The following is a 26,322-nucleotide window of genomic DNA, read 5'->3' on the forward strand; positions in this document are numbered from 1 at the left end:
GGAAAAACTTCTGCCTGAGATCTCATCTCAAGCTCCCCACTGTCAGGCTAAAGCCATTCCCCCTTGTCCTGTCCCTACAGGCCCTTGTCAAAAGCCCCTCTTCAAATTTTTTGTTAGCCCCCTTTACATCTTTACAAGATCAGGCACACATAAACACAACATGTGCTTGTAATTTTTAATTAGAAGTCAACTACTCAATGAATAACTATGTATACCTCTTTTGATTTTGTTTTCTTCTTCTCAGGAGGAACTGAGGTCTTCACTGAACTTACTGCTTGTGCTTGTATAATTTCTCCTTCCTTACTTGGTTTCTATGAGAGATACAAAATTACAGGCAGTTTCTATGAGAGATACAAAATTACAGGCAAATTTAAAAAAAATTACAAAAAAAAAAAAAAAAGAGAAAATTGTCCAGATAATTTTAAACTGAACTACCAAGATAACAATGGCAATGTTTTATTGCAGTAAAGGCAACCAATTGCAAGAAAAATATCGATACCTCTGTCAGACTTGTCTTTTCTTCAGCAGAAGCAGTACTACAGGTAAAGTCTGATGACAAGGCCTCTGCAAGCTCATCATCCGTCATTGGTTTCTGAGCAAGAAATTGCAAACTAGGTTATGATTATTAAATTTCAAATATCAATAGTATCAAACTTGCTTTAAAATCTGAGTGCACTCCACCATGCTTACTCACACAGTGACCTCGTAACAACACGATGGCATTACAGAAAAACTGTATTTCCCCTCAACGGCAGATTCATTTTTCAGATAAGCTTTATTTTTTTATGTTAAACTTATAAAACAGTAAAATTAAGTTGTCTTACAGAATTCTCTTGTTAAGTACACAAATTCTCTTTGCTAAAGACACATGCACGGCTACTATTTCTTCCTTTTGTTACTATTATGGCTAGTATCTCTATGACCATTTATCTGACTTGTTTCAGCTTCAGTGAGTGTTCTGAAAATTCTTACTTCTTTATTAAAATCATCTGTGCCAAAGTCTAATTTCTGTGACAAGTTTTAGCAGCATATACATTATCTGGCACCCCACAGACCTCTCCCACTTGCTGACATTTTTGTAAGGCAGGCAATACTTAAATTTTCTTAGGAATCAAAATTATAATTGGGTTATTTTCACCTTCCAGTTTTGTTTTTTTTTTTAAAGGTAACTTACTTCCTCTCGTTCATCTGCTTTTGGTGGGAATCCATCTTTGCCACCCCCTTTGCTCTAGAACAAAAATTAATTTTTTAGTAAATGGTAAGCAAAAACTTACAATGTAAGACAAAACACACATGAAGAATATATTTTTTTTAACTCACTAACCTTCAACAATTTAACATACTCTGGAGGGAGACTACCTTCTCGTTTACCCAGTTCTTCCAGGTATCTTGAAGCTATATCTTCCTATAAAAAGAATGCACACCTTAATGTCATTGTACTCTTGTTTATTGAAATAGATTTCTAATGTAGAGCTATCTACAGTGATAATTCTGTAAGGAAAACTCGAGTTGGCTAGGTCACAGGGACAATCCTGGACAGTCACTACAGTGTCTTTCAGACCTAGTGTCATGCATGTGGCATCTTGACTAGCTGCCAACAGTGTACACCACCTAGCAAAACTTTGCCTCTCCAGATTTCTTCTGTATTAATATAAGCCATTTCAGTGTCTTCAGCCACAGAATTTATTGCTGTACCTAAACCGAATTCTAAATATTGATAAATTCCAAAATCTTCATCACAGCTGATTACTGCTTTTAATCTTCATTCTTCTCATGTTAGTTTCCCAAACTAACTCAGAAAAGTATGCATCCTTCCTCAAATTCTCAAGGTATTACTCTTTCTCAAGTAGAAATGAAATCTCTTAGATTGCTTATGCTCCCTTATGTCTCCACCACTGCCTTTTGTAGATTCATTGGAGATCATGCCTGGAAGTCAGTTAAAAAAGCAACAACTGTCTTTACTGACTCTGTTTTCTACTGCAACACATTCATAACTGTATCATTTCTGTTTTACTGAAAACAGCACTAAAATGCAACTGTGCAAACTCTATTTCACCCCTTAGCAGATCTAAGCAACAAATACTGTATCAATGTAGTAGTGAGCAACTACAGACATATTTTAGAGATTAATTTTCTAAAAAAAAAAAAAAAAAAAAAAATTAAAAATGCTAAATACCGTAACTTCTGGACCAGTGTAAACAGGACTAGTAGGCACATCTTCTTCAGGTCCACCCAGGGTATCTATTAGGCTATCTAGTGCTGACTCATTCATTCCAGGCTAAAAAAAAATAAATAAGCAAATCATTCTAGAAGTTACCATGCTGCACAAAAAAAAAAAAAAAAAAATCTGAATCATTTGGTGAATCTGTAGAAGACTCCTGGAAACGAGACTAAAAGCTTCCTGCACTTGCCAAATTTTTCAGGGAGAAATGTTCTTCCACTTCTTCCCTAGGGTCAGTAACTGACTCATTTGTATTCACGTACCAGCTCAGATGCAGGCATATATAAACATAACTCAAGATAAAGTGTAATTAGGTTTATGCTAGTTGTGGTAAAATTGATTCTAAACAAGCCCTATTTGACAAAGCATAAATGACATGTCATTAGTTTATTACCTATTCTTTCAGATAGTCCTTCACTACCATATGTAACTATTATGTAGCAGTACTTTAGCAGTTACTGATTTTTTTTTCTGAAACTGAAGTGCTTCAGAGAGAGAAACACCCTCCAAGTCATTTTTACATGGAAGCATTTATCTGGGACTCTGTTTACCAACCTCACTGCTTGACTTATCAGCCACAGGAACTACACTTGCACCAGCTGCACCTGCACTGGCTGCAGCAGCCTCTGTAGACATTTTCTCAGACTTGGGCTGGAGAATTAAGGAAAAAAAAAAAAAAGAAATAAAAGAGACAGCTTCATTATACAGCCCTATGTTAAAAATTCAAGAGACAAAACAAAGTAAACCAGAGATCTTCTACACAGGCACGCGTATCTATTTGCCCTCTTCATCTACACTTCAAATAAGATAGCTGGTTCTACCTACTAGCTGGGTGGTATGGAAGGTGAGTAGCTGCACGCTGTGTGATAGATACTGAGCCCAGCCTAAAACATCCAACTCCGAGGCTGCATGTAGTTTTTTGGACTCAGCAACTGGCTAATGAACCTGCCCAGTATCCAGATAGCTGGGCAGAGCAAACTACCATGTACCTGCAATACTACAGAGGCATTCTCTGTTTCCAGAGTGGTTTTGCTGTGAGAAAGGAAGCATGCAATTTTAAATACTTTACCCCCCCTGTTTTACTTCGCCAGTAAAAGAAATCTTCAGTGCAGAAAAACTATGAGGCTCCTTCCAAGCCTCTTTTGGAAGCTTTCACTTATACTTCATTGTTCTCAATATACCATAAACACTAGCAGCAAATACTGTTCAAACAGGAAGGGTGAAAACTGCTTCAGTGCGTTAGGTGCAGGCACAACACCAACACAAAATTAAGACTTTCTCATTTACTGCAAAAAAGTGGGTTACAACAGAGCTGCAGGAGTCCTTCATGTTATTATCACTTATCACCCAGATATGTGCAGACCAGAAGACCAAAAGATCTAGATCCTGACTCAACCACATACTTTTACTTCAGATTTTTCTCCACTTGCCCTTCTGAAAATGACTGCACCCCAAGTTTTCCCCAGCCTTTCTCTTCCTTGTAGTCAGTGTTTATGGGCTACCTCACTGCAAACCTGCAACCTGCTGACCTACTACCTATAGAGCCAACACTGCTCCTACATGTATGCCTGGAAGCCCATAGACGAACGAGCTCTATGATGGCAATGCTCATATAAACAAAGCTTGACTGACCAGAGGGTCCCTTCTATTCACCTTCTGCAGTGAATGGGCAAGGGAAAAGACTGGCAAAATACTGATTATAACCACGTAGCTGCAAGGAACTTGGAAAAAGCTTGCTTGAACCACAGAGGAGCCCCAAACACATAACACATGGGAACAGACCTATACTTGTGAGGATATTAACATCACTTGCTTGGCTAACAGGCAAGTGTTGGAAAAATTGATGGATGAAGAGGACAGCAAAAGGTGGACACACATCAGGATCACCAAAGAACCAGAGCAAACTACCCATACCATGTGGCTGGGTGGCTCAATCTGCAGCCGATGCTTTATCCTCTAATGCTGTTACAGGTTAGGTGGAAGTGGTATATTCAGGATGGTGTTTAAGTTACTTAATGGATAAAATGTGAAGTTTCTAAGTCCCAAACTTTAAAGCAGCACAAGGAGGCTTGTCATAGCCACCTTTAATTACAAGACTTAAGCTTTTCTACATTGTGAATTTTGGGAGTGCAGTCTCACAATATTCAGCATAAGAATCCATCTTGAAATGAACTTTTAACCCCTATAATAACATAAACAATAAAAATTTGATTTGCTATTTCTACCATACCTTTGCTGTCTCTATGGAGATTGCTTGTGGAGGCTGGCCAGCTTGAGCTGTAGTTACTTTTTCCGCATTATTTGTTGTCAGAGAAGGGGAAGTTTGGCTTTTTGCCTGTGTAGAGAAAAACTATTATTAGACACAAAAATGCTTATCGGATGGATTTGATTTTTGGTGTAGTTTTGTTTGTTTGTGGTTTTTGTGGTTTTTTTTTAGGGAGGGAGGAAAGGAGGAAGGGAGGAAGAGAGGAAGGAAGAGAGGGAGAAAGGGAGGAAGGCAAGGAAGGAGACAAGGAGGAAGGGAGGGAGGAAAATACCACTGCAGCCTTTTTTTTCTGTTTTTTTTTTTTTTTTTTGTTTGTTTTTTAAAGAGAGAAAACCTGTACAACTTACACCATTGGGTTCCTTTTGCCTTTCTTCATACAGCTGTTTATTTTGAGAGTCTGTTGGCTGTCATAAATAGAAAATTTATATAATTTACTCTTACCGCCATTCAATGCTATGGATCATGATCTACAACGGTTCAAATAAGCAGAAGACAGATTAAATTTGGTTAACAGAACACCTCCTGAGCTGCTGCATTTCCACAGCTGTTTGCTCCTTGCTCTTGTGCACACAGGAATATTAGGATGTTACTAATCACATGGCAGTTTCATGTGGCACAGCAGTGGCAAAGAGTTTAGCCTCTTCCTACAAAGTTAGTCATAGTCCAAAGTACAGCACTAACCAAAGATGAAAGGTAAGTATTTACCTTGGTTGACTGCGTGTTTTTTCCAGACTCTGTTATGGTTGTTGGTGCAGCCTGAAATATAAGTAATAAATATTCAGATGGAGATTAATATACTTCGTTATTTCTAAGGAGTGGGCTTATAAACAGAAGAATATCAGGTTCATGCTTGTGAGCACTTATGCTATGTAACTAATATACAGGGCCCTGATCTAATAGTTTACAACATTGTGACACAGACTTCCCCTCCAGTGACCAAAGGTCAAATGTGTGCAAACACACATATACACACACTCCTCATACAGATGAAAGAAAAGAGAGTGAAAGAAGGTGTCAAACAAATATAATGAAGAGTTTGATTTACACTTGCAAATTTTCTGCAGCCATGACACAAAATTGATTCCTGTGATTTACCTCATGTCAAAGTACAGTAATCAACAGATTTCTACTAGTAGAAACAAGAACACTGAAAAATTCAAGAAGTTGTATTTGATAAGAAGAAAGAAAAACTGAAATGCTAGCCTCCTCGCTGTTATTTTTCTGTTTTTTCCTCCTCTTGCTTCTTCAGCAGTGCTACGATTAACACAAAAAGAGCCAGCCAAACAGAATTCTTCCCTATCCCCTCTATCCTACTAATACATTGAGCACATTTAAAAGATACTAAGAGACAAATAATTGGTTCTTTTTTTCCCAGTAGCCTATTAAAAGTCGGTGAACAACCAAAAAAAACCAACTCAACTACTAGGCGGTAATTATAGGTTTCTTCATTGTTGTAATGCTCTCATTTCAGCTGCCAAGTATTAATTAACATTGCTATGCTTCCAGCTTCTCTTTTCTAGCTGACCACATTTGCCACATTTGTTTACTGTGTGTTATGCAAGTATTCACACCCCCACAACGAACCACAGACACTTGGTTGGGAAATCCTGAACGCACATAAAAACACAGATGCCTGGGCATAAGTTTCGCAAAGATCTCAAGGCTGTGCATCACAGTGAAGAACACACCACCACCACAAGTCAGTCACAACATGGAAAATATTGCTAGAGAAGGAGGACAAAAAATTTCCAAAATCCAAAGTGGACAAAAAAATTAGTCTTTAAAAAAATAATAAAATAATCACTTAACCTCTCAAGGTCCCCTGCTTTGGATTTTCTCTTGATGTCTAACTTGATTAAAAAACACATATAGTATGATTTAACCATGCTGTATATGCTCCCACTTCTACATCCTCATTACATGACTACCAGATGGTTAACTCAAAGACACATACATCTACCGTTTGTGTACATGTAAATAATCCTATACTGAAAACGTAATCCTAGATTTTCAGATTTTAAGCTAAAAAAGGTTGGTCATGTTTATGTAGCATCTAAAGCAAAGAGTCAACGAGACATAAGACGTCCTTCAGCTGCACAGCTGCAGAGAAACGTAACAGATATGCATGCTCGAGGTTCAAGAAATAGAGTTTGACTTTTCCTGTAGTGGGATTGTTGTAGGCATATAGCTTAAAGAAAAAAAAAAAAGGGGGGCGGTACTTTTTATATAGACATAGTTAAAAACTGGAACCTGTGTCACTATGGAAAAGCCTGAACAGATACAGGGGCCTCCTAAGAGGTCAGGATGACCTTGGAAAAACCCTAATGAAGACATCTGACAGCCAGGGAAGAGGCACTGGCCTTGTGTAAGTGGAATAAGAAAAACAGAACTGAGAAAAACAGGACTAACAAACCTCTGATCAGTAAAAACTATTAGTGAAGACTGGTACATCCTGAAAACACGTGGACACTATCAAGGTATGAGTCTCATGTATCAGCATAACATGATTAGCATGTTCTTTTGGTGAACTATCCCCATTATAACCTCATCTCTTAAACTAAAAATCACTCCCACAACTCAGAAGACTCCTGCCAGGTCAGAAGACCCTTCCCTGAGCAGTAGTACAAAAACAAATGATGTCATCTTACGTAAATTAACTGACCAGTCATTAAATGGTGGGAAGGTTACAGGGGGTTACTAACCTGAGCTAAATTGTACAAAAATGTGAATTTTATGGTGTGGTGAGCTATCTCAGTGGGATACTACCTAGCACCCCTTTTTGAGCAAACTTGGAATAAGTACCTTGGCTCTGTGTGTGAGCACTGGCTATTGCACACTTGACAACCACAGGTCCTGGTTTTGGGACAACATGACTCAGGAGTTTAAGTACCCTGCTGCTACAGCACAAATTCAGGTTTTCCTTTAGTGCTTTTCAGAAGAGTAAACACCCCTTTTCTGCAGGACAATAAAATACATTTGCTTGCATTTCTGTCAATATGTGACAACAGCTGTATAGAACATAAATTCAAATTCTCAGCCTGCCAAACCAGTTATTAGCAACTGCATGCTTTTTTCTTTTTTTTAATATTGTAAATATTATTAAAGACTTAATGTGTTTTGGGTTTTTTTTTAGGGTATACGCTATTCATTAGACTTTCATATCTTTCAAACTGTGCAGAACTGCTCATACTGTAAATTTATCTGTGGCAATGCTGAAGAATATATGGACCCACACACATGGTCATGAACACATACATACTTACACACACACATTTATTCAGGTATGCTTTTAGCAATAACAGAATTAAAATTGAATAAATAAAGAAAAAATTATTACCAGGCAAGTCAAACCCACAATTTTAGTATGAGACTATATATATTGAAAGGCAACAATTCAGTCATCCTTTAAATAGTCAGCTCTGAGCAATCACAGCCTGAAGCCACAGCACCAGTTTACACTGAGTATACACTGATCTCCTGTGGAGAAAAAGATGTTCCCCTTCCCCTCTTACTGCCTGCCTCCACCTGCACTGCACCAGTACCTGAAAGGCCACATTTTAAACTGACTCAGGAAACTGAAAAATAGCCTGTGAAAGGAAATTAGGATTTTTTAACTAGTTACCTAGGTTACGGTGCAGTTGTACAACCACATGCAAAGAAAAGAAAGCTGGATGGGCTCTGGTTTCGTTGGTGGCAGTACCCAGCTCCCTCCACTCCTCCAGTGAAAGCCACAGGGTGCCTGCTCTCCACCCTAGTCCTCAAACCTTCCCACCTAACTCCTGTGGCTTCACCTACAGAACAGGAAGTTCCACATTCCTTCCTCTGCTGCAGCAACTCACAGTTTTCTCAGGGGGACATGATAGTGAGGATTAATCTGAGGCAAAGTATTCAAATACAGAGAACTGGAAGCTAAAGACAGGTCCTGAGCATGTCTAAGAGTACTAGCACACTAGTGAGGCTCTAGGAAACAAATGAGGTGGTTATATCAAACAATCAGGAAAGAGCTGGTAATTTGCAAGATATTTAGGACTAGAAATGAAAGTGACTCAGCAACCACATTTCTTTTCAAAGAAGTCTACTGTCAGAATGCAGATGACTTGCTTCATCCAGCAGGAGGAAGACATTAATAATGCAACAGACATTAAGAGAAAACATTAATTGTCTTACACATACAAATGCATGACATGGTTTCAAAGGGATTTGTGTCTACCAGTCTCACAGCACTGGAGTACAACTCTGCTATTTCTGTCTCATCTTGCAAACACAAGTTTTAAAGATCTGGTTAGAAATCTACCACATTGTTCTGAGTGTTATTTCAAATTTCAAGTAAAGAATGAACATAAACATTTTTAGACAGCTGACTGGGAAAACAGCATCAGTAACAAACATGATACCAATGAGTTTGCTCACAAATGTGACAGGAACATGAAATGAGAGATCTGCAGTACCTTCATTTATGAGTAATGATGACTGTGAAGTAATGGAAAAGGTTTAATTGTCATACAGCTTACTGCTACCAGTATGTGTCTTACATGTGTTCATGGAGGAAAAGGGTTTTAAAAGGCTGAGGGGAACAAAATTGCTAACTTCAAGTACAGAAAAGATGGAGCTAGGCTGTCTTCACAGATGAACACTAAAAGGGCAAGAGGAAACAGACACAAGTTGCAGCAAATCACAGAATCACACACTGGTTTGGGTTGGAAAGGCCCTTATAGATCACCTAGTTCTGACCCCCCACCACAGGCAGGGACACCTTCCACTGCACCAGCGTGCTCCGACGCTCATCCAACCTGGCCTTGAACACTTTCAGGGATGGGGCAAGGGAACTTCCCAGTTCATAAAAGGAAAAAAAATCACCATCATAAAGGTAGCAAAACATTAGTCCTGGCTACCCAGAGATGTTGTGTAATCTGCACACTTGTATGTATTCCAAGCTCGCCTGGCAATGCTGTGAGGTGCCTGTTTTACCTACAGAGTGGCTCCCCCAGGACTAGAGGACCTCCAACCTCGCTATTCTACATGTTCCTTCACTTGCGTGTACACAAGGTGCTGCGTAAGTCCTGGCTGGCCTAGTTTGGTACTCAAGACTTTTGTTGTTTTCACTGTTACGATTATGGAAAATGACAGAGGGAGAGATTCATTAATCGTTTGCTTAAACAATATTCATACATTCTGTTAGGCAACAGAGGCATAAGGGAGGATTACAGTTCTTGTCTAACAAGTAAAGTACATGACTGATGACACAGGTTCGGCACTAAAAAAGTTCCAGCATAAGGCAAGACAGAACAAGCACAAAGGACAAAGGCAGAGAAGCTGTCAGACAGCCAAAGATAAGAAATTAACATGAAGATGCAGCTGTACACACATTAAAAGCTGAAACTTGTCCTGAATTCTTTGAATATGAGAATTTCCATTAGGTAAATACCCCTGTAATTACACTGGGGGGAGCTCTATACATGTCACAAAATGTGACTGACCAAAATTAGAAATTTTGATTATTTTTTTTTATTGCTGTTATAAAATCCTCTGAGTGCTTTCTATGGCATTTTTAGACATTTTTAAAGAGAAAATTAAGATGCAGATCAGGCACACAAAGTGAAGTTACTCAGTAACAAAGTGTTACAAAATGAATTCCATTTCTTCATATAGCTGTGCTTAACTGCAAGCATGAATTTCTCAGGAATTCATACCTTTGTTTCAGATGGCTTCATGGTTTGGGGTTTTGATGCATCCACAGCAGGGGGCTGCTTCTAAAACAGAAAAATAAAAATGAATTAATTTCACCTTTGTTATACATACTTATATTGAGCAAGCACAGCCAACCTAAAATTATTAGATACCCAGCTAAAAGTTAAAAAAAAAAAGTATTACTGAAAATCAGACCTATAATTTTATATCTTCTGTCTTGCCTGTATTTCTACAATAAACATATGTAGGATTTCGGTAGCATGATGCCCGCAGATCTCACAACTTTTTTTTCCTCTTAACTTGTGCTGAAAACAAATTCCGTATGAAATACCAAAACAAACACAATTCCTGGTCTCATATTGAAGCATACATACCGGCTGTGCAAGAGCTGTCCGTATTTCTTTTTTACTTTTCTTTTGTGAAAAATGGTACTTTTGGATTTAATAGTTTGTTACATAAAATACTTAACGCTACATTAGCAAACTCAAGTATGTTGAGTTAAAAAGGAGTAATTTATCTGTATGTAACATACACAGAGGTGTTTCTACCTATCATGCAACCCTGTGGAAAAGCTGCAAATGAAATGGTCTGTTTTTCTAGCTTTGGTGATATTAATCTCAGAACAGCCTGTTTTAATTCTGCTGTGACTGTATCAAACTTTAAAGCCCAGATATTAATATTCCAATTGTCTCATCAATACTTTATACTGATGTAATATTACCCCTCTGTTCCTGCCTCATGGTCCTCTGCTCAAAGCTCTATTTGCCATCTTGATCACAGCAACACATTCATAGTTTACATTTAAGTGAACAGCACAAGTTACTGCCTTTTCTTTATTTCTTCTTCATGTTTATTATACCACTTGATATATGAAAACACACAATCTGAATAAACTCAGAAGCCATTTCACAAGTCCATACCTAGGGTGACTTCTTACTCCCACAAGGAAAATCTTCTAATTTCCATAACTTTTCATAGTACAAGCATTTCTCAATGGTAAGACAAAAGCTGTACAGGATTTAAAAGGTACACTACGATGGTGATGATGGCAGTGTGCTCTCCCCATGGTCATATGTGGTATCTCGCACATCTTAGTAAGAGGTTTGACTAAAAATATGCTAGACAGGATTTGCAACAGTCATACTACAGAAATATAAGCAAGTAATACCAGCCTCCATGTATGTATGTATGTATAGATTGACTATGTAATAGATGTATGGGTGGAGACGTACACAGGAATGTATAATGCCTCCTACATCAGGACAAGAACAAGTTTTTTAAGAACATTTTATATATTGGTTGGTGTTGGTCGATAAGAAACTTCACATGAGCCTGCTTCAGTGTGCGCTCGCAGCCCAGAAAGCCAACCGCATCCTGGGCCGCATCAAAAGGAGCGTGACCAGCAGGTCCAAGGAGGTGATCCTGCCCCTCTACTCTGCTCTCATGAGACCTCAACCTGGAGTATTGTGTGCAGTTCTGGTGTCCTCAACATAAAAAGGACATGGAACTGTTGGAACAAGTCCAGAGGAGGCCACGAGGATGATCAGGCACTGGAGCACCTCCCGTATGAAGACAGGCTGAGGAAGTTGGGGCTGTTCAGCCTGGAGAAGAGAAGGCTGAGTGGAGACCTCATAGCAGCCTTCCAGTACCTGAAGGGGGCCTATAAGGATGCTGGTGGAGGGACGCTTCATTAGGGACTGTAGTGGTAGCACAAGGGGTGATAAGTTAAACCATAAACAGGGAAAAGTTTAGATTGGATATAAGGAAGAAGTCCTTTACTGTAAGGGTGGTGAAGCACTGGAATGGGTTGCTCAAGGAAGTGGTGAATACTCTGTCCCTGGCAGTGTTCAAGGCTGGGTTGGACAGAGGCTTGGGTGACCTGGTCTAGTGTGAGGTGTCCCTGCCCATGGCAGGGGGGTTGGAACTAGATGATCTTAAGGTTCTTTCCAATCCTAACTATTCTATGATTCTGTATATTACCACTGGGTAATCTGTAGGCAATATCATATTTTCTTAATTGGCTCTTTAATAGTTTTTCGTTTTCTTTCTTCTCCATGGAATTAATCCAAATTTCTTCCACGTGACTAACAAGTAGGTATGTCTTCTACACCTTCTTATTAGTCACCCTAGTCCCTGTCCATTTAACAAAAATACATTTACCTGAGCCCTTCTGCCTTTAGCCCTCCCCACCAAGCCATTTTCCTATGATACACTGAAAAGTTCACTCCCAAGTTCCAGCAGAGCAGCACTATGACCTGCAGAGACTAGTGAAAACCTCCCAAAGAATCCAGCTGCTTCTTTTTACTCTATCCAGCTGGACTAGAGCAACTAGCAGCAACTAGATGAGTTTAAATGCTCATGGAGGAAGATGAATAATTTGGGGACAGACAAGTGTGTAATGCATAGCTGCTGCTCAGAACTATGGAGAATGCCACAACCATCCTCCCTGTAAAGACTCAGTGCTGATATGAGGAAACAAAATCCTGCTCTGAGGAGCTGGGGTGGGGGGGGGAAGCGGGAAGGGTGGTGGGTAGCAGAGGGCACTCTCCTACAGACAGGCCGTGCTGTGCCACCCTGGTCTGTAGGCTTCCTCAGATGTATTGTGTGCCCCACTTCTCACTTTCTCCCCGAATTCCACAATATTCGAGGGCTCTTAGTGCGTCTCCAAGCACACTGCACCTGGCAGACTGACAACACAAGAAGCTGCGAGGTCCAATCCCCCCTCATTTGGCAGTCACTGCACAGCCGGTCAACACCAGCCTGACTCTGTGGACAGCTTGTCACTGTGGTTGTTGTGGTTTTCCTTTTCCAAGGGTTGTGTACTATGGCCGGCTATGCCAGCTGTCAACTGGCTGCACTTGCTGCAGCCTGACAGTCGGACTGCAGAAGGGGGGAAGCAACACACAGATGCTTGTCAGGCATGTAGGTAAATATTAAACTGTTGCCTAGCAACAGGCATAATAACTGCCTGATGCACAGTTCTCATCATGGAGGTGCAAACCCCTGCTGAGCGTGGGCCAGACACCCCCTCACAAAGGGTGAAGCTGCCAAACAGAACAGCAAGAACAAAGAGAGTTCAACTCACCCTGGCAGTCAGGGATTGGCAGAGAAAGCCAGGCAGCACTCCCACTGGGAGAGCCAGGTGTTTGTTGTGTTGTTAGGGATCCCCTGGGATGGAAACATGAGCGTCACTGGTGCTGACGCCCGCTCCCCCAGTGTCTGCACCCCTGTGTGTCCTGCCCAGACACAGGTACGGATGCTGAGGATCCCATTCCAGCCCCAGCCCTGAACCAAGGGAGGGAGCTGCTGGAGGTCCCAGCCTGTGGGACTGTTGCTGCATGGCTTTTCATAAAGCACCTTTGCAAGTTGGATGAGGAGGCAAACAGAACACCAAAGCACCCAGGACCACAGGGATTCATGGGCAAGGAGCATGACCACCTGCAGAGGAGCCCACCAACAGCAGGACACCACCACAACAGGGGCTCAAAAGACAAAGAGGAGGTTACAGGCTTACACTGATTAAGCAGAGGCTGGTAACTTAATTACCCACTGCAGGGTCACAGCCTGTGCTCTCACCAACCTGCTTGGCAGGCAGGAGAGGCATAGACAGACAAGCGCAGGAACTGACCAGTAGACCTCAGATGCTCTTGGCAATGAGTCAGGGGATGGCTTACCAGGAAGGGCTGATGAAAAGACTTGGATCTAATTTCATAAAAGAAGGAATACCCTTAGAAACTTATTTGTCAAATTAGCTGGGCAGTTGACATGCTACTGTTGAAAGACAACAGTCACAAAAGCCAAGAAGTGGGTTAGTAAAGTAACAAAACAAAAAAAGCTGACCAAAACCTGGTTATCTAGCCTCACTGCATGTACTGAGAAAAAAAGAAAGTAAAAGTGACAAATATCACATGAAAGTAATTTTAACTGTGCCGAGAATTGAATGCAAACACCATTTGGAAAAACGCAAGTGAAGAAATCCATGAGAGTACTGGTCATGGAGACTACCCCATATACAATCTGGTGAGAGCTATCAGCAACTAAAACTATTGATTTGGGGAATTCATGAAAAAGGTTCGTAAGACTGAGAAAGGTCAGTGCCCACCTTTACAAAGGAGCCCAATGCACCAATTGGCTACCTTCAAAACCAGAAGAGATGCTGGAAAAACGTACCAAGCAACTAACACAGAAACACTTAGCTGACAACATGAGAATAAACAAGAATCAAAAGAATGATAAAGAATAAGGCACATAGAGACAGTGCAACACTTAATACACACAAACATGGAAATAAGCTCAGCAAACAGATCTAGGACATGTTGTCACTGCAAATTCTCATAGTACTTGAGGTGACATTTTCTTGAAAGAAATGGGGAAGGTGTTTACCTATGGTTACAATGCTACAGGCTGACATACTCTTGCAAAATAAAACCAAGAAAAGAGGAATCTGAAATAGAAATCTGTTACCACGACAACATAAATATAAATGTAAAATATGGGAATAACTTTCCACCCTTTTTGGCTTGAGGATTTCTAGGTCAAGTGCTAGGTCAGTTTTAGCCATCACACTGCAATACAGATGAATAAAGAAAGATCTGAGGATATGTTGGGTGGGGGGGAAGGTAAGTATGCATGAAAAACTTAGCGACAGGAAAAGCAAGTTAGCACCTGATGTGTCTTCTTCCAGTTAAGGAGCCAAGAAAACAGGAAAACAAGAAAATAGCTTATTCTACCACAAGAATCTCTCAAGTGAGAGCTTCAAGATCTTCCTTCCTGGGAGACGAGCTGCTCTGTAGCAGAAGCCATACAGACAAAGCAGGGGCTTTGCAGCCCTGGCAGCCTTTGGGCCAGCTTATATACATATTTTCTCTATGGACAGAATACTGAAGAGCCACCCAAGTACCCTTCTGGGCTTACACATTACATCTGAGGAAATTGGGGCTGTTTCTCAGACTAATGTCAACTTTACTATTTCAGTATTACTAACTTACAGAGTTACTTCAACACAGCTGTGCAATGCAAGGCAAAACCTAATCTAGCTGACTACAAATGGTTGCTTCTTTACATTGATGGTTCTGGTACTAAGCTTTAATTAACAGTGTTTGTAATACATGGACAGCAAATGCTCTTTGGAGAACTTCTATGAAAAATAATGGATTACTTCACTGAAGTGTAAAACACCACTTGAGCTGTTATGGGTTAAACATCTCACTTTGACGGCATGAGGTAATGGATGTGCAATCCTCACTTACCCAGACACACAAAGGCAGTCAGCAGGCAGGCCAGGAATCATAGAATCATAGAATGGTTTGGGTTGGAAACAACCTTAGAGATAATCCAGTTCCTTGAACACTTGCAGGGATGGCACCAAGAAGACATTCAAGCCCCTTACAATGCCTTCCATAACACACAAGCAAAGCAACATGCAGTCTTCAAAATGCATTTGAACTGGAGAGTCAATACATTGATACGTGGTATAAACACAACTCCCCTAATTTTCCATTAAGCTGGAGTTGCAAGAAACAATCTGAACCAACATCTGTGTGTATATACAAATACATATCTCTTTCATGGACAACCCTTGTCGTGGGGAAGGAGCTTGTGTGCCCTTGTGAGGTTAGGAGCTATGCTGGTGGTAGCACATGCCTCTGGTAGGGTCTCCCATGCCAGACAGGTCTCAGCTGAGGGGTCAGACAAAGTGTGTCCATGGGCAGGATGGGCTCACTGGCCTTCGGGCAACCATCCTAGGAGAAGGACAACTCTAACTTCAGACCCGGGCAGATGGAGCTCTTTTAGCCCTGTAAGGCCATCCATCTAAGAGAAGGACACTCTAACCAAATCTACGACCTGAGGACTTTGCTGTCACCGTCCAAGCTCGCTAGGCCCTGGCAGATAAACCTCAGGTGTAAAGGGTGGAGCCAGTTCTGCACACACTGTGCCTCACCTAAAAAAATCCACTGCGCAGGCCCGAAGGGTTTACCCACACTTGCAAAGCCCTGTAGCGACAGGCGAGGGACGAAAGGGCAGGTGATAAGGTGCACTGGAAGTCGCAGACCCAGCCCTGCATGCAGGCGGTTCAGGACACTGGTTGCTCGAGACTGACACAGGAGATGGCAGTCTTAGTCAGAAGCATCCTGAATGACCAAGCAGCCTTTTTTCAAGGAGAACACTGCTTGCTCCATATGGAGAGAGGCTTAGAAAAGGTGGCCTAACCAAAGCTCATCTCCCCCTCCACCAGGTTGGCTAGCTGCGGCCAACGGGCATCTTCTGTTGCGGTCGATTAAAGACAAAGAGACAAAGGCATACACCTGCCTCCAAAGGTGTGTCCAGATTGACACTTGCATGTTGGAACATCAGAACCATGCTTGATACAGCAAACAGTGGGCGTCCTGAGCACCGTTCTGCGGTTATTGCCCATGAATTGTCATGACTTAACATCGCTATTGCTGCTCTCAGTGAAGTTCACCTTCATGAGGAAGGTAGCCTTAAAGAACATGGTGCCGGCTATACACTCTAATGGTAAGGCAAATCCAAAAATGAAAGTCATCTTTCTGGAGTTGTCTTCATGATTAAAAACTCTGTCATCTCTAAACTTGAAAATCTGCCAATAGGTCATTCCGATCGTATTATCTCCTTACGTCTTCCACTACACAATAAGCGACATGTTGCTCTTTTCTGCATATATGCTCCAACTCTGCAAGCTGACCCTGCAGACAAAGAAAAATTCTATTCCGACCTGTGTCACTTTATTCAAAAGGTTCCTATATAAGATAAGATCATAATCCTTGGTGACTTCAACGCCCGAGTAGATAAAAACTTTGAAGCCTGGAAAGGAGTACTAGGCAAGCACTGTGTTGGTAGCTGCAGTGGTAACGGTTGCCTCTTGCTAGAGTTTTGTGCAGAGCAACAGCTTACCATCACCAACACTATTTTCCAGCAGAAAGCCAGAAGATAACCTGGATGCATCTTCGATCTACACGTTGTCACCTTATTATGTCTTAGTGCACCAGAGAAATATTCGTGGTGTCTGTCACACCTGAGTGATGCCTAGTGCAGAATGTCAAACAGACCACCGCCTTGTGTGTTGCAAATTTAACTTCCACTTCAAGCCCAAACCTAAGAGGGGTGGCATTCTGAGGAGGAGGCTCAATGTTAATAATCTCCAAATAGCTGCAGTGAGGGACAGCTTTCAGGCTAACCTTCAAACAAGGCTTGAAGACCATCTTGCAGATTCTTCTCCTGAAGCGCTTTGGCAACATATTAAAAATAGCATCCTGCAATCCTCCGTAGAATCCTTTGGGCTCTCCTTAAAAAAATAAAACAAACACTGGTTTGACGGTAACAACCAGGAGGTCCAGGAATTGCTGACAAAGAAGAGATCTGCCATCAAGCACACCTCACTCAGCCACTCTGTCATGTAAGAAAAGCAGCCTTTCATCTTGCATGTAGCAAACTCCAACAGAAACTTCGAGACATCCAGAACAAGTGGTGGCTCAACCTAGAAGAAAAGACTCAATTATGTGCAGATTTGGGTGACCACAGAGGATTCTGTGAGGCTCTGAAAGCAGTGTATGGACCTACATTTCAGGTTCAAAGCCCCTTACTTAGTGCAGATGGCCAAACTCTTCTTGCAGATAAAATCTCCATCGTGAATCGTTGGTCTGAACATTTTCAAACACTCTTTAGTGCTAACCATGTAGTTCAAGGCGAGGGAATCCAGCATATTTTACAACATCCAGTGAAAAATGAATTGGATTTAGCCCCTACCATGGGAGAGACTCTTAAGGCTATACAGCAGGTGAAAACTGACAAGGCAGCTGGGGTTGACGGAATCCCACCTGAAATCTGGAAGCATGGAGGCCAAGTACTTCATTCTAAATTTCACGTGCTAGTTGTGCGCTGTTGGGAACAAGGTAAATTACCATCAGATTTTCGTGATGCAATCATCATCACTCTGTATAAGAAAAAAGGTGTAAAGTGAGACTGCTCAAGCTACTGAGGTACAACTCTGCTCTCCATTGCTGCAAAAATCCTTGCAAGAATGCTATTGAACAGATTAGTACCTGCTATTGCAGAAGAACTTCTACATGAAAGTCAGTGTGGTTTCAGAGCTAATAGAAGTACCACAGACATGGTATTTGTTCTCAGACAACTGCAAGAAAAGTGTAGAGAACAGAACAAGGGGCTCTATGTAACTTCCGTTGACCTCACCAAACCTTTTGACACTGTGAGCAGAAAAGGCCCGTGACTGATCTTGGAACGATTAGGTTGTCCCCCAAGTTCCTCAAAATGATTATTCTGTTGCATGAGGATCAGCAAGGGCAAGTCAGATATGGCGATGCACTCTCTGAGCCCTTCCCAATAACCAATGGTGTGAAACAAGGTTGTGTTCTCACACCAACTTTATTCACAATCTTCTTCAGCATGATGCTCCAAAGGGCTATGGTAGACCTCAATGAACAAAACGGCATTTATATTCGGTATCATACTGATGGGAGCCTATTCAATCTAAGGCGACTGAAGGCCCACACTAAGACCCTAAATCATCTTGTCCGTGAACTGCTTTTTGCTGACGATGCTGCCCTTGTTGCTCACACAGAAGCAACTCTGCAGCGTTTAACATCTTGTTTTGCAGAGGCGGCTGAGCTTTTTGGGCTGGAAGTCAGCTTGAAGAAGACAGTAGTTCTCTACCAACCTGTACCACAAGAAGATTATCATCATCCCCACATTACCATTGGAGAGTCAGAACTTACATCAGTTCAGCAGTTCAGCTATCTGGAAAGCATTACTTCCTCGGATGCCATGATTGACAAAGAGATAGGCAACAGAATAGCAAAGGCATATAGACCTTTTGGACAACTCCATAAAAGAGCCTGGTGCAATAAACACCTAAAGAAAAGTACAAAGATTAGTGTCTACAGAGCCATTGTACTGTCTACTCTTTTATACGGGTCTGAATCATGGGTTATCTACCGCCATCACCTGCAACTCCTTGAATGCTTTCATCAGCGCTGCCTCCATACAATTCTAAACATCCGTGGGACTGACTATGTGTCAAATGTTACAGTCCTTGAACAGTCAGGGGTCACCAGTATCGAGGCCATATTGTTGAAATTGCAGCTGCGCCAGGCACTGGGCAGGGCACTTATCTAGGATGAAGGATCACCGCCTCCCTAAGGTCATGTTTTGTGGTGAACTTGCCACCGGTGGCTGCAAGAGAAGTGCCCCAAAGAAGAGATATAAGGACTCCCTGGAACAATACCTTAGCCCTGGCCATACTGACTACCATCAGTGGTCCACCTTGGCCTCCAACTGGGAGACCTGGAGACACACCATACATAATGCCATTGTTTCCTTTGAGAACTCACGCAGAACTACGCTCGAGGAGAAAAGACAACGTAGAAAGAATCGCGCCCCACCTATACCACCCAAGGAGACTTCTGCTGTGCTTTTTGCAACCGGATTTGCCTATCTCACATCGGCCTTTTTAGTCATCAGTGTGCTTGTAGTAAGCATGGGTAAAGCCCTTCCCAAATCTTCATTCACGAAGTCAAGCTATGATGATGATGATGATGATGATGATGTCATAAGTATATGTATTATAGAATATATAAAAATACATAAATATATATATGTAAATGTACACACATATATAAAAAATATATAAGCATATATATATTTAAAGCTACACAGCAACTAAGATATGTAGTGATTTAATAGCCAAGTTAAAAATTAAAAATCTGAGAGCTCTTGAGTGTCATTTTCCATCCCAAGTAATGCTGGAAACATTATTTTACAATTACTGTTCTTAACAATTTAGTTGCAGAACTATGTATAACAGAAACACCACCTTTTTAAGTGAAAGATAAAATCCCCACACACAACCAAGAGAGCAGTATTTTTTTCAAGATTTCAGCATTCACTTAATTTTGCAGAGTTTTAGTATTAACAACTTGATGAAATGGAAGAGCATGATATAGGTTTCCAGTATATTATACACACACTGGTATATTTACTTTTAACATTCCTACTATATATGCCACTATGATGTCCTGTTTTGACGAGTTTCATTGGAGAAGTAATCACCATCATTTATTTTCTGAACAATTTACATTGTAATTTTTAATTACTTACTTTTCCACATGTGACTATCTGCAAGCCTGTCTTATCTACCATGGAGGGGAGGAATCTTGGAGGTCAGTTACTTTTCCTATAGCTCAATTCTAATTTAGCCTAAAATTCTTTGATAATGTTGTTACTTTGCTGCCACTGACTCATTACTGCCCTGATCCAGCAAAGGCCCCCAGCTTTGCACTGGCTGCCATAAAGCAAAGCAAATCAAAGAGGATTTAGTATGTAAGCATGCAGATCCACTTGAATAGGCAGTTCACTGAATTCATGCTTTTGTAGTTCAGCGATTCAATATACATGGTTTTAAATCTCCATCTTAAAAAACCCCAAACCAAAACCAAACCAAACCAAAACAAAAAAACCCAACCAAAACCAAAAAATCCCACAAAACACAACCAAAAAAACCTAAAACCACCATCACCAAAACCCATATCTCTAGGGATGCTTCCTGTGTTAAAAATATTCAGATCCTCAGCTGGTGGGACTGTAACCTGAAAATATATAAAAACTGTTACTATTATTACAGATTAAATTTCTACAACTTGACAAAGATCACAAGTAAGGAAATTTTAGAGATAAACTGACACCCCTTAGAGCTAAGAAACTTCATACCACCTAGAAAAAAACTGATCTGCCCAACCACCCCTAGATCACACGTCTGGTTTTAGGTTTCTGGATTTCAGCAACCTATGTTAAAGTCCAAAGCATAATACTGGTACATTTGTCTTTATTTTAGTAACTATTAAGTCATAATCGGGACTCTCAAACAGCTTTATGCTTGATTAGTAAAAAACAAACAAACAAAATGAAAAAAATACAAAAAGACCCGAGGGCTGTGAATAACAACTGACTTTAAATCATTTTTGTACCATTTGATTTTTTTCTTGAACTTCCAACACCACACTTTATGCTTACTTCTATGCAGGAAGTTAGGGATACACAGAAAAATCTGGAACTATCCCACAGCATCTTCTTGCCATCTCTTACTGTGTCTAATACTTTCACAGGTTTTTTTTTTCTTTTGACTGTTTACTTCATTTGGAAGCAGAAGAAAAGAATTTGCCAGTTGGTCACAGAGTATGCACAGTACCTAAACATCAAGAACCTTTATGTACATGGCAGCTCAAATTGTAGCTGGAAGAAATTATTTAGACTTCAGTATGTAGTATAGCTACCGCTCTATAACCCTTACTTATACAAAGGCAACTTCTATTTCATGTCCTTCCATGATTACTCATGTTCTTCCATGATTACTACATGATACTGAGCAGAGTAACAGCGTTCATCTGCTGCCTTCAGATTCTGCCTTTATGCAAACAAACCACCACTTCAGTATCACTGGAAAAACACTCCTTCGTTCTTTTAAATGGAATGAAAAGCAAAACCACAAACTCACTCTGGTTTTATATGTAGATTATACCTCTCCAGCATCAAACGGAGGCTTTGTTTCACTGGAAAAGCTTTTTAACTGAAGCACCAGGCAAGAAAAGAATGTTTTATTTTCAGCCTTACTTTTCATTATCAAAGATGTTCATTTTACTGTCATTTTAATGAAGAGTGATCTCGGTATTTCCACTTGATCACAGAATGGGTTGTCTAATCTGAAATTTCCCTCAGCTATGCATGGAGAAATATTCAAAAAAGCTATACTTTTGAGCAGGTAAAACTCATCACTGCACATATGTAAGTATCATGAAAAGAGTTCTGACAGCAATAATTTGTTTAAAACTCCCCACTCTTATTTCTTCTAAGAATGTGCTCTTCGATTACCTACTTTTGGAAATCTGTTTCCATCAGAATAAATTTTACAAGCTGGCACATACTGAAATTTCACTTTCATTCAGTCATATTCAAATATTAGAAGCAGCACACCAGTACTGTCAAAACTCTTCTCAGGTTCCCACTCTGGGCCACAGAGCATTACAGAAATGTACAAGCTGCTTGTAGCTGTAGCAGAGCTCTCCTCTTTCGTAGGTAGCTTAAAAATCTTCTTTTAATTTCTGCGTCCTGCAGAAGGTTAGTATTTAGCTGTCATTACTACAGCTAACTGCTTCAATTTCTGCATGTGGTTTTAAACAGCAGAATGTTCCAAAGCTACTGACAGCAGCAAACTGCGGGCTGATAAGAAAACACCGTGAATACACACAATTAGATGCCAGCCACATGCCACACACTGCTGCTGAGCTCAGCTATGATTTGTGTTGCTTGGTCTGTAGAATCACCCAGTGACAGCATGCAAAGAGGGATAGCATGCAAAGCCATTCTCAACAGACCTGGAATAGAAATGGGGAATTACAAACAAAACTGGTGTTCTTTAAAGAGGAAGTTACTAAGATTGAAGTGTTGTGTAAAAGAGGACTTAATGCTGGAGATCTCCAAGGTTATAACCTTGGTTACTTTCGTTGCAATAATCAAACTAGGCAATACTCAAAATGGGTGGCTGGCAGTCACAGAGAAATTCTCTGCATTAGATATGGTATTTCTCTGCCCCAGGATGCAGAAATAAAACGTTACTCACAAAGCCATGTAAACTGATACATTGTCACAATGGCATTGCCCACCAAAGTGGCCAGAAAAATACATAGGGGATAAACAAAAATTGTCAAGACAAGGAATCTTCACAGAACTTTGCTGTTGAAATATAATCTAAGGGTAATACTGCATAACCCGGGAGGGGTGTTGCTATTTTTCCTTAGATGATTTTAGAAAAACACAACACTGTTCTTCTATTACTACTTTAAAAGAATATTGGGGCTCTTCTTGCTTCAGCATTGCCTCTTAACTCAGCTTCTCTTGAAACTGCTTCAGAAGGGCCCCCTGCATACTCTAGAGGAGGAGATATTATTGTTCAGTTAAAAAATCAGAATCTCCACCTTCGTGAGGCCTTGGCCTCCCACACAAAAGCTCCCTTCATGGATATAGAAAATGTTAGTTCTCTAGTCAGTTGGTTCAAGCACTAAGCAAGGCATAAAGGCAGGCACAGAGCTGACTTCTTCCAGAACCAGGAAGTATCAGTTCCTTAAGGCTGAGAACTTAGGTTTCTGAGCCTTGAAGGAGTTCCTGAGGAGCCCACGAGGCCACTGGCCTCCCTGCAAGGTTCTTTTTTGGCAGAAGAGACGCTGGACAAGGTCCCAAGCTTTTGTTACTGCAGGTTCTCCTCCCTCAGGAAAGCAGAAAGCAAAACTGGTAAGAATGAACATGCTGGAGACCAACTTACTGAAAAAGCAGTTCCTTTACTTTCCAGAGACAGAAGTTTCTCCTCTGTCCCCATTCCCAGTACTCCAAATGCTACCACCTTCAGGGCAGCACAACTTCGCCTGGGTTTCACACTGGGAGTGTCTGCTTAAAGAGCAAAGCTCCAACACTAGAGCTGTGAGAAATACTGGCTAAGGAACTAGTCCCTGAAACTCCAAAATCAGGAAGAGAATTTTCTGCAAGCTCTACATACCCCACATATCTAACCACTCCAATTAAAACAAACCAACAAAGCAAAACAAAGCCAAACAGAAGCACCATCTCATAGGAGAGTCTGACCATAAGAAATACGTTAGTCTAGAAAAGAAAATGCCTTACATAGAAATTACTACCCAACAGGGTTTATGTCAATGAAGAAAAATACAGCATGGAGAAAACTAGCTGTCAAAAAAAAAGAGAACAGATCAAGAACTCAGCAGGGGTGTCTGCAATGGTCAAGAACTTTGTGTTACTCAACACACTATCTTCACTTTCTCCAAACAGGAGTTAGTATACTAGTAGCAATAATAAAAGAGTGGCATAACCATTATTATAATAATAATAATCTAATTTCCAGTATTAAAGAAAGAGCAATAACATGCAATTTATTGAAAAGTAGTATTTTCCCAGATGTTGGTTGTATCTGATATTTTAGCATTTTTTAGGTATCAAGTATAATAATCTCTTTTTGCCGGTAAGTTATTGATACCTAAGCATAACTCAGCCACCAAGTTGCTCATACAGATCCCCACACCCTGACTATGCAGTATTTTCTATGTGCCATAGGCTTACCAAGCTCTTGCATTTGTATGCCAAAAAATTACAAGGGTTTTTGAAGCAAGAGTGTGAGTTGTTCTTGTCTGAGGCAAATAAAAATAAAACCGAAACCAAAATTACGAACAAAACCAAATCCCAAACAAAAATACACAGAACAACTTAGACACTGCTTTAAAACTGATCTTCTTCATCCCTCCCTTCTTCAAAAATATGTAAACTACTTATTGTGTAATGTGTAAAAGATGGAGTCTCACACAGCGTCTAAAATGACTCTTTCCAGGACGTTAAAATCCCTTAGAAGTCTATTCACTACACACAGCCAGTTCCAGAGTGCTGCTGCTGACACGATCGTGCTGGAAGCCCTGGAAGTCAGCAGGGGCTGACTTTTGTGTTACTTCAGCCTACAATATTCCCGGAAGATGGGAAAAAAAAAAAAAAAAAAAAAAAAAAGAGAACTGCTAAATAAACGTAAATCAGCCTAAAGCAGAGGCAGCACGAAAGCAAAGCCAGTACGAACAGCTAACTTACTTAGTACTTGTGTGCCTCCTGCTTCCAGCAGGAAATGTCAGGACACGGCTGCTTCTCGCGCCAGCCGCAGAGGACCCTGGTTTTGGCTCTCCGTAGGTGCCGGCCAAGCCCTCGGCGAGCCGGTGTGCCAGCGCTCCCCTCCCAGCAGCACGGCCGCCCCACCTCCGTTAAGCACCGCCCGCGCCAGCGGAGGGAACCCGAGCGAGCAGGTCCAGGCCCCGACAACGCCACGGAAGTGCCAATGCAGAGGAGCTCTGCCCTCTGCCCCGCAGGGCTTGCTGCATCCGGCATGAAGCCACAATGAGCAAACCCATCGCCTTCTGAGGGCGGGTCTGCACGTAGTTTGATGAGGCTTCCCCACTGCACATGGCTGTCATTATGCGGACAGATAGCACAGGGAGCCGTGCGGAAAAGCAGGGATGAAATGCCTGCCAGGATAGCACAACTCAGGGATGGCGCTACTTTCAGCTTTCAATAAACAGTATTTGTCTGCCACCTCTGGAGTCAGCAGCATTGGTGCCAAGGGAAGGCACCTCCTCATTTCCCTTCAACAGACTGGTATTTCTTTCAGAAGTTTATGGGACACCCCCTCTCTAAATATGGACTGATTATCCAAACTCCTAGGGTACATAAATGTTATTAATCTAAAGAAACTGACATGGTTGAGCCCATTAAGGCTGCTGAAACTTGACTAATTAAGACTATTATTAAGCATAACAAACCAAAATAGTTCATATGTATTTTAAAGGCACTTCTTGACATACCAATAGTGCCTTCTCTTTATTTTTTAATTGTATGTTTTTTCTAAAGAATCAAATTCTCAACACCTGTTGTATTGGAGGGGCTTTTAGAGGTTGTCAGGTTGTTTTTTTAAAGACCCCTCCCAACAAACCTTTCAACCATTTTTTTCTTAGTAGCCTCTATGGCTCCATTTATCTCAAGGGAGTAAGAACAAAAGTCAGCCCTAGAAAGGGAAGCAGAAAGGGGAAAACAAGGTATGACACAGGCTGATGACAAAAATATCCCATTTCTGAGTGAAGTACCAAGCACTTTTTTGTGAAATGATGTATTATTTTGATCACTGCACAGCTTTACAAGTTGCAACTTTTGCAGTGGTCTCCAGATCAGAGGCTTCTTTCATAGCCCTGTTTTTTAAACAAGATGACCTTTTGTGATGGATGCCACATGTTATGATGTTACACAAAACCAGCTCTTCCATGCAGGAGAACTTCCAATTTTTAATATTTTGGTCTATTTTTGGCATGCCTCTGTGTGGACTAATGGGGGAAATTAGAGACACCCTCCACCCCAATCCTCAAAGTTATGTCATAACATCAAGGAAATTTTAGGGTAAAATGCAACAGCTACTTCCAGAATGGTATGCGGTTGATATGCACAGAATCCACCCTACGACACCCCAAGCAACCCTGAGACGTTGGCATATGGTCTCGGCACTGACAGCTGAAGAAGCTTTGGCCTT

General features: G+C 41.0%; 1 protein-coding gene across 11 annotated transcripts in view; it reads right to left on the bottom strand.

Annotated features, from left to right (window-relative positions):
* CAST (calpastatin) overlaps nt 1-26,322 on the bottom strand; it is a 66,119-nt gene that overhangs the window by 19,926 nt on the left and 19,871 nt on the right. For 9 of the 11 annotated variants that reach the window (XM_065661565.1, XM_065661563.1, XM_065661560.1 and 6 more), the window contains 10 exons: nt 10,178-10,237; nt 5,193-5,243; nt 4,835-4,891; nt 4,452-4,556; nt 2,777-2,872; nt 2,177-2,278; nt 1,325-1,405; nt 1,175-1,228; nt 500-592; nt 216-311 (listed from right to left, as the gene is read on the bottom strand). In XM_065661565.1, the coding sequence (XP_065517637.1) occupies nt 216-311; nt 500-592; nt 1,175-1,228; nt 1,325-1,405; nt 2,177-2,278; nt 2,777-2,872; nt 4,452-4,556; nt 4,835-4,891; nt 5,193-5,243; nt 10,178-10,237 (795 nt within the window). Of the gene's footprint in view, nt 1-215; nt 312-499; nt 593-1,174; nt 1,229-1,324; nt 1,406-2,176; nt 2,279-2,776; nt 2,873-4,451; nt 4,557-4,834; nt 4,892-5,192; nt 5,244-10,177; nt 10,238-24,842; nt 25,061-26,322 lie in introns of those variants that run through there. The other 2 variants (XM_065661570.1, XM_065661564.1) reach the window with 2 other exon arrangements.

This window comes from Lathamus discolor, chromosome Z (genome assembly GCF_037157495.1).
Source record: "Lathamus discolor isolate bLatDis1 chromosome Z, bLatDis1.hap1, whole genome shotgun sequence".
In the NCBI taxonomy this organism is placed as follows: domain Eukaryota; kingdom Metazoa; phylum Chordata; class Aves; order Psittaciformes; family Psittacidae; genus Lathamus; species Lathamus discolor.